Source organism: Silurus aristotelis (genome assembly GCF_946808225.1).
Source record: "Silurus aristotelis genome assembly, chromosome: 1".
In the NCBI taxonomy this organism is placed as follows: domain Eukaryota; kingdom Metazoa; phylum Chordata; class Actinopteri; order Siluriformes; family Siluridae; genus Silurus; species Silurus aristotelis.
Genome location: NC_139574.1, coordinates 7130869 through 7144515, shown reverse-complemented (window position 1 = coordinate 7144515; position 13647 = coordinate 7130869). Strand labels below are relative to the sequence as shown.

At 39.9% G+C, this 13647-nt stretch overlaps 1 protein-coding gene across 5 annotated transcripts in view; it reads left to right on the top strand.

Moving 5' to 3' along the window:
* Positions 1-13647, top strand: part of nck1b (NCK adaptor protein 1b) — a 65999-nt gene that overhangs the window by 37522 nt on the left and 14830 nt on the right. For 3 of the 5 annotated variants that reach the window (XM_083547894.1, XM_083547896.1, XM_083547895.1), the window contains exon 3: positions 1046-1289. In XM_083547894.1, the coding sequence (XP_083404020.1) occupies positions 1064-1289 (226 nt within the window). In that variant the 5' untranslated portion in view covers positions 1046-1063. Of the gene's footprint in view, positions 1-1045; positions 1290-1870; positions 2021-9170; positions 9323-13647 lie in introns of those variants that run through there. The other 2 variants (XM_083547898.1, XM_083547897.1) reach the window with 2 other exon arrangements.

Here is a 13647-nt window from a genome sequence, read left to right as displayed (position 1 = left end):
AATATTTTCACCTAATAAAAATGTTGAATAATTTGAATAAAAATAATAATATCAGAATTAAATAATTCAGCGAATAAAATTGTGGTTCAAATAATTAAGCAAATAAAATCTATAATTCACCTAATAAAAATTCAAATAATGTAGATACATTTTTTTTGTTTTTTAATCAGGATTAAATAATACAAGAATGAAATTCTGGTTCAAATAATCCAGCAAATAAAACATATTTAAATTCAAATAATTAACCTAATAAAAATTTAAATAATTTAGATAAATAAAAAAAATGTATAATCACGATTAAATAATTCACTAAATAAAAAGTCTGGACCTTTGACCAATGTCTTTGTTTGGTCTGGATAAAAGCATAAGTGTAAACAGAAGGTCTTGAGTTCAAGTCTCATCAATCCATCTGCTACATCTTTGGGTCTGGATACCACTGAGCACCTTCAGAGATCTTGTGGAGGTCAAGGTCTGCATGGGTCAGAGACAATAATCAGTAGGTGGTTTTAATGTGAATCTAAGAGGCAGGTTTTTTTACGTTTTTGCCAGACCCCTTTATCCAGAGCGACTCTCATTCATACAACTGAGCAGCTATGGGGTTGGGGGCCTTGCTCAGGGGCCCAGGAGTGGAATCTTGGTGTGGCTGGGATTTGAACTCATGATCCAAAGTTCAATGCTTTGATTACTTTTCTCCTATAGTCTTATAGACAATCCTGCATGCTATCTTCCAGGTGGATAGTGTGTGTGTGTGTGTGTGTGTGTGTGTGTGTGTGTGTGTGTGTGTGTGTGTGTGTGTGCGCTTTCAAGGCGAGATATTGAACGGGAAACAGTGGTGGAGGTCTTACTTTCACTTCGTATCAACTTGGTTTGACCTTGACCTGAGAATTCTTGTGATGCAGGCAAACTTCTGATCCTAACAAGGCGTGTGTGTGTGTGTGTGTGTGTGTGTGTGTGTGTGTGTGTGTGTGTGTGTGTGTGTGTGTGTGTGTGCGTATGCGCGCGCATCAATAAACGGCGTAAAACGTTTCCGTATGTCCGTTTTCAGTCCTGAAGACGGTCCAAGATGACGGAAGAGGTGATCGTTATTGCCAAGTTCGACTACATGGCCCAGCAGGACCAGGAGCTGGACATCAAGAAGAACGAGCGTCTCTGGCTGCTGGACGACTCGAAGTCGTGGTGGCGCGTCCGCAACGCTACCAACAAAACCGGCTTCGTCCCGTCCAACTACGTGGAGCGGAAAAACAGCGCCAGGAAAGCCTCGATCGTCAAGAACCTCAAAGACACGTTAGGTAAAGCACGATTCACTCAGCTCAAAAGTATTGGGACACCCGGGGCAGTTGTTCTTGTGTGTTTGTTTGTTTGTTGTTGTTTTTTTTCCTCCCCAAGTCGTATTTTACTACAAAGCAGGAGGCACACAATTGTATAAGACCCCTTTGGATGCTGGAACATGAATTTCGCCCTTCATTTGAATTAGATGAAGTTCATTCCACCACCTCGGTGTCAACAGAAGGTCTTCCTGTGAGAGAAGCTGGCGAGCAGTGCTGGATCTCAGGCAGCTTGGAGCAATGCGAGGAGTGATAGACAAAAGTGAATGGGAATTGATTTCCTCACCCTGCATCACTACCCAACTTTACTAACACCCTTGTTGCGGAATAAATCGCACACAAATCTCCAGAAGTGTGGAGCATGTTATGACTAAACGTGGGATCTCCAGAAACGATCTCATGCTCAGGTGTCCACACACTTCTCTTCATGTCTTTTCTTCACTATCGGATTGCTCGGCTCACAGCACTGCATGTAGGTCAGCTTTTTTTCCTCTTCACCCATAGCCCTTTTTTTCTTTTTCTTTTTTTTTTTTGCGACTGTGTGTGTACTGAGTGAAGAACAAAAACACGCACACAGGAAGAGGTCTTCTGATGTAGCTGCAGAGAAGTCGCACAATAACTCGGCTAAACGATAAGAGCTGCAGGTGTAGAGCTGTAGAGCGGTGTGTAAGCAGAGCCTCGTGTTCAGTATCCTGGTAAGAAAAACACATCTGCTTCGTTTCAATTCAGCAAACAAGTGACATATGGTGAGCATAATGACTTTATTTGGCTATAAACATCTGAGAGATTTGGTGGCTGGAAGCGAGCGCTTAATCACAAACAGGGGGCCGATGGCTGGAGCTCTGAGAGGGTGAGAGGAACGTGGCGAGAGAGAAACACTTATTAATCTTTTTTTCTTTTGATAGAAAAGAGATGGATCGTTTTATATCTGTATTATTTGCGCAGCAGATCTGCACAACTAATTATAGCAAAACACATTTATTTCTGTTTGTTTCTTCTTTTTTTATAATAATAATAATAAAAAAATAGATTTAAATATAAAATACTCTGACATTTACAAAGGAATGCTCCGAACAAATATTGCATTGTTTTTAGACTTTTTTTTAATTTAATTTTGTAATTTTTATTTATTTATTTTTTAATACTGATTATTAAAATTGTCATTTTCTTTTAATAAAATATGCATCACAAGAGCAGACATAATTACAGATATAATTTTTTTTATCATTTATTTATTGATTTTTTTATTTTTTGTTCTGCATTCAGACATTTGTTTCCTTTCTTGTATTTTTTTCTTGCTTTATTTGTTTGATTAGTTTTTTTTTATTTCTCCTGAAGGGATTTTTTTTTTTTTGTTTCATCCTGAAGCTTTGGCTCTTTTCTTTATCACCTCTTAATTTAATTTTTTATTTTGTATTTTTTTTACCTCAAATCCTGGCCACTCGCTTCATGTTACAGAGGATGGGTTTTATTCTATTGTTCCTCTGCTTCAGTTCAGGACCCTAGTGTTTAATTTAAACGCTTCTCTGTGATGAAGTTGTTGTATGTGGAAGCAGGATGAAGTGCTGTGAGGAGGAGGCGGTATAACTGAACAGGTTTCAGTATAGTTTTATTATTATTCAGTATTGAATTTCCCCCTGAGCTCTGTATAATCAGTGCTGTTTTATACCTGCAGCTCGACGTTTGTCGCCGCACTGTTATTTACGATCTTTATCACTTCGTCATCTCTTACATGGAACTGATGTGCTTTTACTTGTAGAATAGAATAAAAAGATAAGATAAAGCCCATCGGTGTACTAATAATCTCAACTTATTATTTCATATTTTTTTTTATTATTCATTACGTTTATTATTGTACATTTTTTTTGGGGGGGGTGTTAAAGAAATCAGGAAATTTGTTTGATCAAACTACAATCACACAAGTTCATTTTGTAAAAAGAAACAAAATGAAAGTTGCGATTATGCCCGCCTTTATTTAACTAATTAATAACTAAACAATGATTTAAATACAATTTATCAATACAATAAAATAAATGAATTTGCTCAGTTGAATTAAATAAGTACATAAAATTTGACTAAATAAATATAATAATTCAAATAAATACAATTAATAAATTACACTCCAGACACTTCACTTGACTTTGAATCGCATCTCACCACTCACCGGATCAAGTCCCGCGCATCCGAGTCTTTAGTTTTATGACACAAAACACAACGTCACAACGTGTATACGTGTGTGTGTGTGTGTGTGTGTGTGTGTGTGTGTGTGTGTGTGTATGTATGTATATATATATATGTGTGTGTATGTGTACATATCTCACACACTTCTTTAATTACACATGACAAACTTCAGTTCCTTTCAGCTTTTCAACACGGACAAAAGTCTGTGTGCTTTTTGAACATGCCATTCCACGTTTAGTTCCCCAGTTGCTGTTCTAATAACAAGCTCCACTCTACTGGAGTGAGCTTGTGGAGATTTGTGCTTATTCAGCTACAAAGGTGCGAGTACAGTCAGGTACTGATGTGGGTGAGGTGAGGAGGCCTGGGGTGCAGTCATCGTTCCAGTTGTGTTCAATAGGGGTGAAGTCAGAGCTCTATAGCAGGAGATCTTCCACTCTAACACATGTAAAACATGTCTTAATAGAACTTTTGCACAGAAGCATCATCATGCTGGAATAGGTTTGTGTCTCCTAGTTTAATTGAAGGGATCCAATGCTCCTGCATCGAGTGTGCGATTTAAACGTTCTGAAGGAGAACCACGTATAGCTGGAAAAGTCAGGTGTCCACATACTTTTGACTAGACAGTGTTTCTCTCTCTGTAAAAGAAGCTCAAAACATGTCGTGTATGGCTGTAGTGGGTTAGAAATAACACGCAACTCATATTTTCTGTGGTTTAAGAGAAAAGCAGAACCAGAACATTTACTCAAAAGCAGAACACTCAAGTGATCGCATCAGTTTTGTTGGAAATTCTGATATTTTGCAATGTGGAGTTTTTAGCTGCGCTGCGTCATCACAATCGCCTGAACCGAAACAAACACAGGCAGATCATGTAAAAAATAGTTCCAGTCTGTTTGGACTTTTTCCGCCTGAAAAACGAAACTACATACAGGTTTGTTTGTTATAATGGGGTTTTAAAAGCTGCCCTTTCATATACAGTCTGTGTAAACACACACACACACACACACACACACACACACACACACACACACACACACACACACACACACACACACACACACACACACCTAATATATTTTTAAAACCACAAGTTCCACCTCTGGTTTGGACTCACATTTTAGGTCTCGGGCCGAACAGAAAAATAAAAACAAAACAAAAACGATACTTTTTTTTTTTTTCTTTTTCCAAAAATATGAATCGAAACAGTCATGGTTCCAAAATAAATAAACTTCAAATAACTTATATTTTGCTCTCCATCAGAAATATCTCCTGTCAAAATGATACAAATTCAAAATATGAGCATGCTGCAAAAAAAAAAAGAAAAAAGCAACAGAAACTAAATATAAATAAAAACTGCTTTGACGTCAAAGTTAAAATAATAACAAATCAGAAATTCCCGTTTTTTTGTTTTGTTTTACTTTTTGCTCTCATACCATTGTGTCAGATCTGGATGCTTGGCGTCTTTTCTTGGCCACCTGTACGTCTATGTTTGGGGTTTGATTCTGTGTCGTGGAGATTCTCAGGATGCACATTGTCGTGTTCATCAGTGAGTCGACTCCCGTGTGATGTTTTGTTGATCTTACAACATACATCATACACATGTAGACTGAGCTGGAGCAATGCTTCAGGAACGAAGCGAGTGAACTGTGGAACCCCGCAGCGTCGTACTGTTCCTTTAGTGTCCCATTACACTGCGGCTCAATCAGCTCCATCTGAATCTGTACAGGTGCAGTTTTCATGGCAAATGGGTTGCAAAATGATTTTCTGTGTCAAAGAAGCGCAGATTAAAAGCAAAGTGTTCTTTGGGAATCTCTATTTCGCTGACTTGGTTTTGCATTACTTGGCAACAGGGAAAGTGAGACAAGTTGCATGAAATGCCTTCACTGCATCCTGCATATCGGTCGTCATGCGGTCCCAGACAACGTCTGCTCTGACGTCCGATTCCTCTTCAACTCCTCTACCTTCTGTAGCTTATACTCTGCATTCATGTTCTTCAACTTGTCCTGATGTTTTGTTTTTTTTCTTGTCGTGCTGTCTTGGATTTGATTCCTTAATTACAGCCACATGAGCTCCACAAATAAGACACGGGTTTACCGGCAATGTCAGAAAACATGTACTGATACTTGTAGTGTGTGTGTGTTCTGGGCGCTTCATATCGCCGGGCCATAAAAAAAAAAAAGATCTTTAAAATGATCTCGCGGGCGGGATATAATTGTACGCCAGGCCGGATGTGAGTTCAGCATATATGCTTTAGACCTTAGAATATCTTCAAACCTGAACTCTGAAACTCTGTTCATCTCTCTGTATACGTCTGTTTATTTATATATATGTGTGTGTGTGTGTGTGTGTGTGTGTGTGTGTGTGTGTGTGTGTGTGTGTGTGTGTATGTATAATTTTAGATAGATAGATAGATAGATATCTCTCTCTCTCTCTCTCTCTCTTTCTCTGTGTGTGTGTGTGTGTGTGTGTACACAGTTATATTAATGCTTTCTGGTTTCTCAGTAAAGTGTCACCACCATCCTTTTTATCATTATTTACAGCTGTATCTTGTCTCTCAGACGTTCCTCAAAATCTTGAACTTCACATCATTAAAACCTGTGACAACTCGTTTGTTAATAAATGAGAGTATAATCGCTACTAAATGGCGGTCTATTAAAAACCGTAACACAATCCAGACTCTGCTGGTATTAAAATAAAGCATTGTAACTTTGTAACATGGGCACAGGTGTAAGAGCTGTTACTATAGAAACAAGACATTGTCACCATGTAGCTGTATAGAAATTCAGATTATACATTTGTTTCATGTGTTTGATTTGATCCCTAATGAGTGAACCAGAGATGATCTCAGGACGTTAAAAAAAACTTTGAGACTTCATGAGGAAGAAACTTTGAGAGACTCAAAAGGAACCAATTTTTATCAGCATAACATTCAGAGAATAAATAATTCCCTTTATTACTGTGTACTACACGGTCACATATTGCAATTGTGTAACCAGAATTTCAATTATCTCCTTTTTATACACTGAGCTGAGTGAAGGGCCTTTCTCAGGGGCCCAGCAGCGATGGCTTTAATAGTTCTGGGTTTCAAACTTGCAGCCATTTCTTGCCAATGTCCAACGTCGTAACCACTAAGTTACCACTTCCCTCACTAGCTCTTACATTCTTTTGACTTTACACTGCTTTTTTTTGTTGACTTTTGTTGGTCAGCAACAAAAAGTGACAGTCGATTTAAAAAAAAAAAAAAAAAAGAAAGAATAACCTAAAGCAAGAAAAGTGAGAAATCACACAAATAAATGTTAGAATGTAAAATAATATAATGTATAAAATTATTTAAAAGCTTAATGTTTAAAAAATATTTTTGACTATAATTGTCCCCAAGGCTAAAAAAAGGCTGTACCGCTAGAAGCTAAGGTGCACATGATAAACCTTCAGTTAATTTTTATTTGTATACCACATTTAACAATGAACATCGTCTCAACGCAGCTTTACAGAGATAAAGCGTTAATAAAAGAACGTAAAAAGCGCCACGAAATGAAAATGTCGTCGTCAGAGCTCCGTTTGGATCATTTTTTTTTTTTTGGGTCAGGGCTTATTAATGCGAGTCTTGGAACGAATCGACGTTGTAAAGCGAGTTGTTTCTGTAGCGCTGTATGAAGTCGTGTATGCTTTTTTTATGCTTTTTTTTAAATCTAGAGATTGGAATCAAATAAACTGTGTGCTGGCTTGTTTGTTTTTTTTCTGCCTCTCAAGTGTTACATTAAGAGAGGAATAGCACGGAAGGAAAGCAATAAATATAACTTGACAACAGCATGGTGCGTTCGTGTAAAATCTGCTACAGTGCTTTAGGACCTCAGTTTGCACAAACACTTCTGCATTTCAGTGCCTTTCTCTGATCAGTCCACCTCGATAATGATGCTACTGGACGGGTTTCTGGTTTCTTCCTTATGAAGTCTCAGGGAGTCTTTCCACAGTCTCCATCGGCTCAATCATTAGAGATAAACTTACAGGCACTAACATGTAAATTACAGAATTTAGCAGATGCCCTAATCCAAAAAACTTACAGCTGAGCAGTTGAGGGTTAAAAGCGGCGCTGTTTCTAGTTGTCTGCGATCTAGGCGGTACAGTGATTGCCCCTCGCCCCCCCCCCCCCGGCCCTCGCCTTTTAAATTTACCCGTTTACCTCCCATTCTGTTCAATATACACTTATATGTTTACATACTTAAATTCAGGTAGTTTTGCAATGATTGGTAAAGGTGTTTAACCTTTTTTTTTTATGGAAGGTTGCGAACAATGTGTAAGATTTGGGGTGGTAGGAGGGCGGAGCCATTGGGGAGCCATTAAGATCAATAGGAATCTTGCCTAGGGTCCCTTTATTTGTTTAAAAAAAAAATTACAGTACAGTTAAAATACTTTTTTTTTTCCATCTTAAACGTTGCAAGACTGCGCCCAATTTTATCTTCCGGTTGTTGAGAAATCGCTACTTTTTTCTTTTCACGATTCGTCTACTTTAATGCTTTGCTTGTTGGGGTTTAAGTATTTACATCAAACAAGTTACAGGTTGTCCAAAATTTATCTGCTGATTAAGTGCAGGTCTGATGAGCATATTTCTCCGGTTTTGGAGTCATTGCATTCGCTCCCTCTCTGATTCCGGATTGATTATTGATTAAGACCCTACATGGGACGCCACCTCGGTATTTAACACAACTTTTAACTGTCTACACTCCAGGGCGTGATCTCATCTTCTCTGATTCTGCTCATTTAGTTGTTCAGTTGATCCGGATTTTACCTCTTATGTACCAAAGCTGAGGAATTCTCCCCCCCGCCGGAATGAGACAGTCTGAATGTTTGTGGTTTTAAATCTGCTCTTAAAACACTTTTTCTTTTTCTTTTTTTCAGGACAGCTTTTGTGTGATCTTTTTACTTTTGTGATGTATATTTATTTTATTTGATCATATTTATTTATTTTTTTCAATTTTATTTCTCCTTCTATGCTTGGAAAGCGTTTTGAGATGTAACTTTTGAAGGCGCTATCTAAAATCAAGATTGTAATTTTGAATTCTTTTTATTTTTAAAAAGCCAGAAACGGTTTCGGGGCCTTGCTCAAGGGCCCAGCAGTGGCAGCTCGGTAGTGCTAGGATTTGAACTCGCAACCTTCCGATCCAAAGTCCAGCGTCTTTAACCGCTGAGCTACCACGTCCAAATTTCAAACTTTTTAACCTATTTATCTCTGTAAATCGACAAAAAGTTGACACTGTCCATTGTTAAAAGTGCTAGAAAAATTAAATTGAATTGAATAAAATTTCAGGATAAAGGTATACTTGTGGTATGTTGAAAAGCTGAGAGGAAATGAAGTTTGTAGTGTGTAAATGGAGAAGTGTGTGTGATTTGGTGGTGGTGGTGGGGGTGTCGGGTTGCTAGGTTATGACTTGGTGTTTTGTGTAATAAAACTGAAGACACGCTCACAAGACTTGATTCAGTGAGTCATTTAGATGAATCAGTTGTGATCCGGCTCTACGACTGCCAGGGTCATTATTGGAGGAAGTGTGTGTGTGTGTGTGTGTGTGTGTGTGTGTTTTCGTTAGTGTGCAAATGCGTGCGCGAGTGTGTGCGAGAGAGAGAAAAAGACTATGAGAGACGAGCCGAACACTCCCCCGGCCTCGTGCCATTGGCTGAGAGCGGTCACATGGGCGGAGCTCCTGCTTGCTGTGCAGCCGTTCGTCCTGTGGGCGTTTCACATGGAATAACTGCACAGCTGCAGAAGGAAGAGTCGCCGGGAGAGCCCGAAATGGATATGGCCAACCTATTTAAACACTTCTTCCGTGAGTTTTCAACTTCTTCTCGTCTCGTCTCCCCTCTCCCGTCTTTTCTTTTCCTTTTTCATTCCCGTGGCTCAGGAATCGCAGATTCCTCGAGAATTTCATTACAGTCTTTGTCGTGTTCATAGTTGAAGGATTAGCAGGTCTTGCTTGGGTGGGAACTTGTCAGGACGCTCCCCCCACCATCCCCCTCAACCGTCTGTGCGGTATTCTTTTTTTCTCTCTGTGTGTGTGTGTGTGTGTGTGTGTGTGTGTGTGTGTGTGTGTGTGTGTGTGTGTGTGTGTGTAGAAGCGGAAGAAAGAGAAATTCTGAGATTTCTGAGGACATTTTAAGAAAGAAGTGTTTTATCTGTTGGTGAAAAGTTTTTTTTTTCCCCCACTTTTTTTTTTTTTGGCCTAAACCTGGGTGGATAGGGCTGTGCAGAGCTCCTGTGGGACCCTGTAATTGCCCTGTCTCGCACTCAGGCATCCCAGTAGTCAGGTAGCAATTCCCAAAGTCAGGTGTCCCGATAGTTTTGTTTTTTGTGTGTGTGCGTGTGTATGTATATATGTGTGTGTGTGTGTGTGTGTGTGTGTGTGTGTGTGTGTGTGTGTGTGTGTGTGTGTGTGTGTGTGTGTGTGTGTGTGTGCATGTTTCTATCTCTCTATATATATATATATATATATATAGATATTGATGAACATTTTTAAATTCCACACTTTTGAAGTTAGGCCACTTCCATCCTGAATGCCAGCTTTATGTTTTGTCGCCTCTCCTGAGGGGTTTCCTGTCATAAGTGGGTGTGCAGTTGTGCAGCTTTCGAGCTCGAGCGAACACTACACTCATTGTGTCATCTTTACTGTCCCGGCTGATTGACGAGGCCCCGGGAGCACGTATCTGCCGGGAGGGGGGTGTACGAGGGGAGTACGAGGGGAGTTACGGAATGTCATTACTTTGACACGATTCACACAGGACAAGTCCACAAGCACACGTTTCCATTTTGGCCTTCCGTAGACACCGTGACGGCGTTTCCCGGGTTCCATGTTTTGGTCCTCAATAGGAAAATGTTTCTTTAGAATGCCCCAATTATGTGTAATTAAAAAAAAATAAACATAAAAGATACGAATAGGAAGTTTTCAGAAACTGTTTGAGACTGGTTGAGAGTTTTGCACGAAATCTTAAATCCCATTAAGACAGTGGAAAAGGTTGTGCAATCAGGAAAGTGTTTGACTTCCTTCACTTGTTTTTAGTAACAGCCTGGTCAGGGTTTGTTTTGTGAAAGAGAACCAACTAAATTCAGCAGGTACCCACAAAAAAAAGAGACAAAAAAAAAACTATTATTTATACACAACCCTTCTGCTCAGTCTGCTACAATGCCACTGATTTACAGTCTGCAGAAGCTCTGGAATGTTTATCAACGCTCTTATTCTGTCTATGGATACAAGTTTAAGAAGCGCCACTCTTATGGGATGATGTTCCACTAGAGTTTGGAGTGTGCTCATGGACATTTGTGTTTATTAAGCTGCAGATGTGTTATTAAAGTCAGGGAGAGATGTAGGTGGGGTGAGGAGCTTGGCTTGAGGTCTCGTAGTTCACGTGAAGGAAAAATTTAATTTTGTCCTAACACTTTGGAGAAGATCCACATACGGCTGGAAATGCCGGTTCTTCCAATATTCTTGTTCATATGGTGTATGTAAGAACTCTTCCATTTTAAAACTTTGGACTGGATGATTAGTAGGGCTGGATCGATATGACCGAAATACGATATTGCGGTATTTGAGAACTTGCCACCCATATGAGGATGGGTTCCCCTTTGAGTCTGGTTCCTCTCAAGGTTTCTTCCTCATATCATCTAAGGGAGTTTTTCCTTGCCACTGTCGCCACGGCTGCTCATCAGGGATAAACGCACACCATTCACCTTCACTGTTGTTTTCTGTAAAGCGGCTTTGAGACAATGTCTGTTGTGAAAAGCGCTATACAAATAAACTTGACTTGACTTGACTTGCGATATCATAGAGCATCTAAACTGTCCACTAAAGAAGAGTTAAAAAAGGCAAAAAATGATGAAACTGTGGTTTGGTAAAACAAAGAAATACCACTGAATGGTATTTCATTTGTAATTTTTAAAAACAAAACAAAACACTACCACCATACCGATATCTCAGTAAAGTGTATCGTGGAGTTGCTTATCACCATTTCGATATACATCAATATATCGCCCGGGACTCAATATAAGAACTGGGCATGTATAAGGAACTGCAAGGAGCGTAAGTAACCAGGAATGATGGAGCTGAGGTTGAGGAACTGTCACACGAAGCGGACGTTTTTCTCTAAAAGCTAGCTGCGATGAGCTACCGTATGTCCTCAGATAACTATATAGTGAGCTGGCGATGAAGCGCGTGTCCAAAGAAAAAAAAAACTTAATGCGTTGTTGTGAGCAGCCATTTTGTTTCACTGGCACTTCGCACAACTCGGGTTTGAGGATGTCGGCGGAAGACTTTGGAGTCGAGTTTGAGTATAAATATATAGTCCTGGTCCTGGTCCTGGTTTCGGATCGAAGCATCTGTGAAGTGAATAAATGTATACTGATGTCAGTTCAGAGCTTCAGCTTGTGCAATATGAGTCTCTGAAACCCAACTGAACCAACACTCCAGTGTGCTCGTCACAAGCCATATTAAAAACATCCCTCCCTCTTATTCTCCCCCCTCCCTCTCTCTCTCTCTCTCTCTCTCTCTCTCTCTCTCTCTCTCTCTCTCTCTCTCTCTCTCTCTTCCTGTTACTCAGCCCCTACTTTGGGAGGAAGTTTTTCTAATTTAGGACAGATTTTCTCTGCAGTTCCTCCGAGCCACAGAGAAAAGGAAATGAGGAAACAGGGACCACTGATTCACAAACGTCTGAGCGTCCATCCGTCTCTTTCCACTTCTCGCGTTACCACTCTCTCTCTCTCTCTCTCTCTCTCTCTCTCTCTCTCTCTCTCTCTCTCTCTCTCTCTCTCTCTCTCTCTCTCTCTCTCTCTCTCTCACACACACTCACATGCACACACACATACTTTTTAGCTATTTCTAATTCTCTCACATTCTCTTGCACGCTATCCATTTCCCTTTCTCTTTCTTTCTGTCGAAGGCTGTCTATTTCTCTCTCTCTCTCTCTCTCTCTCTCTCTCTCTCTCTCTCTCTCTCTCTCTCTCTCTCTCTCTCTCTCTCTCTCTCTCTCTCTCTCTCTCTCACATGGTATCTATTTCTCTTTCACTCTCTTTCTCCTATACACTATCTATTTCTCTCTCTCTCTCTCTCTCTCTCTCTCTCTCTCTCTCTCTCTCTCTCTCTTTTGTTTTCTCACATGCTATTTATTTTTCTTTCTCCCTCTCCCTTTTGCACTCTGTCTTTCTCTTTCTTGCGCATGCTCTTTCTATCTATTTCTCTTGCTCTCTCTCTCACTCTCTCTCTCTGTGTCTTGCATGCTATCTTTTTCTCTTTCCCAAATGCTCTTTCTAGCTATTCTTCTTTCTCCCTCTCTTGTGCTTTTTTCTCTCTCCCTCTTGCTCTTTCTCTCGTTCTCCTTCTTGCACACACTCCCCTCATTCTCTCTTTTGCTCTCTCACTCAAGATTTAAGATTTCTCACTCTTTTCCCCTTTCTTTCACTTTCTCTCTCTCTCTCTCTCTCTCTCTCTCTCTCTCTCTCTCTCTCTCTCTCTCTCTCTCTCTCTCTCTCTCTCTCTCTCTATCTCTATCACACTCTCACACACTATCTTTCAGAAAGGCGCCATGAGATCTGGCAGGATTAGTGAGAGGAATGTCAAAGACACAAACACACACAAGCTTAAGGTTGCTCTCCCCCCCAAACACACACACACACACACACACACACACACACACACACACACACACACACACACACACACACACACACACACACACACACACACACACTTTCATTCAGTTCTATTCACACATTACATACATTTACAGTTTCCTGTCTCCTGTCTCCTCTCTCTCTCTCTCTCCCTCTCCCCCTTTCTCTCTCTCTCCCCCTCCCCCCCCTCCCCTCTCTCTCTCTCTCTCTCTCTCTCTCTCTCTCTCTCTCTCTCTCTCTCACCCCCCCCCCCCCCGGCATAACAAATCTGTACATTTGCCAAAGCATAAAACATTGACACATACACCAGAAAGAACATAGTCATACTGTAGATAAACTATAATTATAATATACTATAATTACTATAGTGTTTTCAAATACAATAAAGATAAAGAAAAAAAAAGAGATATTTAAAATTAATTTTTACAAAAACGTTTTTTTTTTTTTTTTTTTTAACATTGTGTATGTTACAGCTTTATTCCAAACTGTATCTAC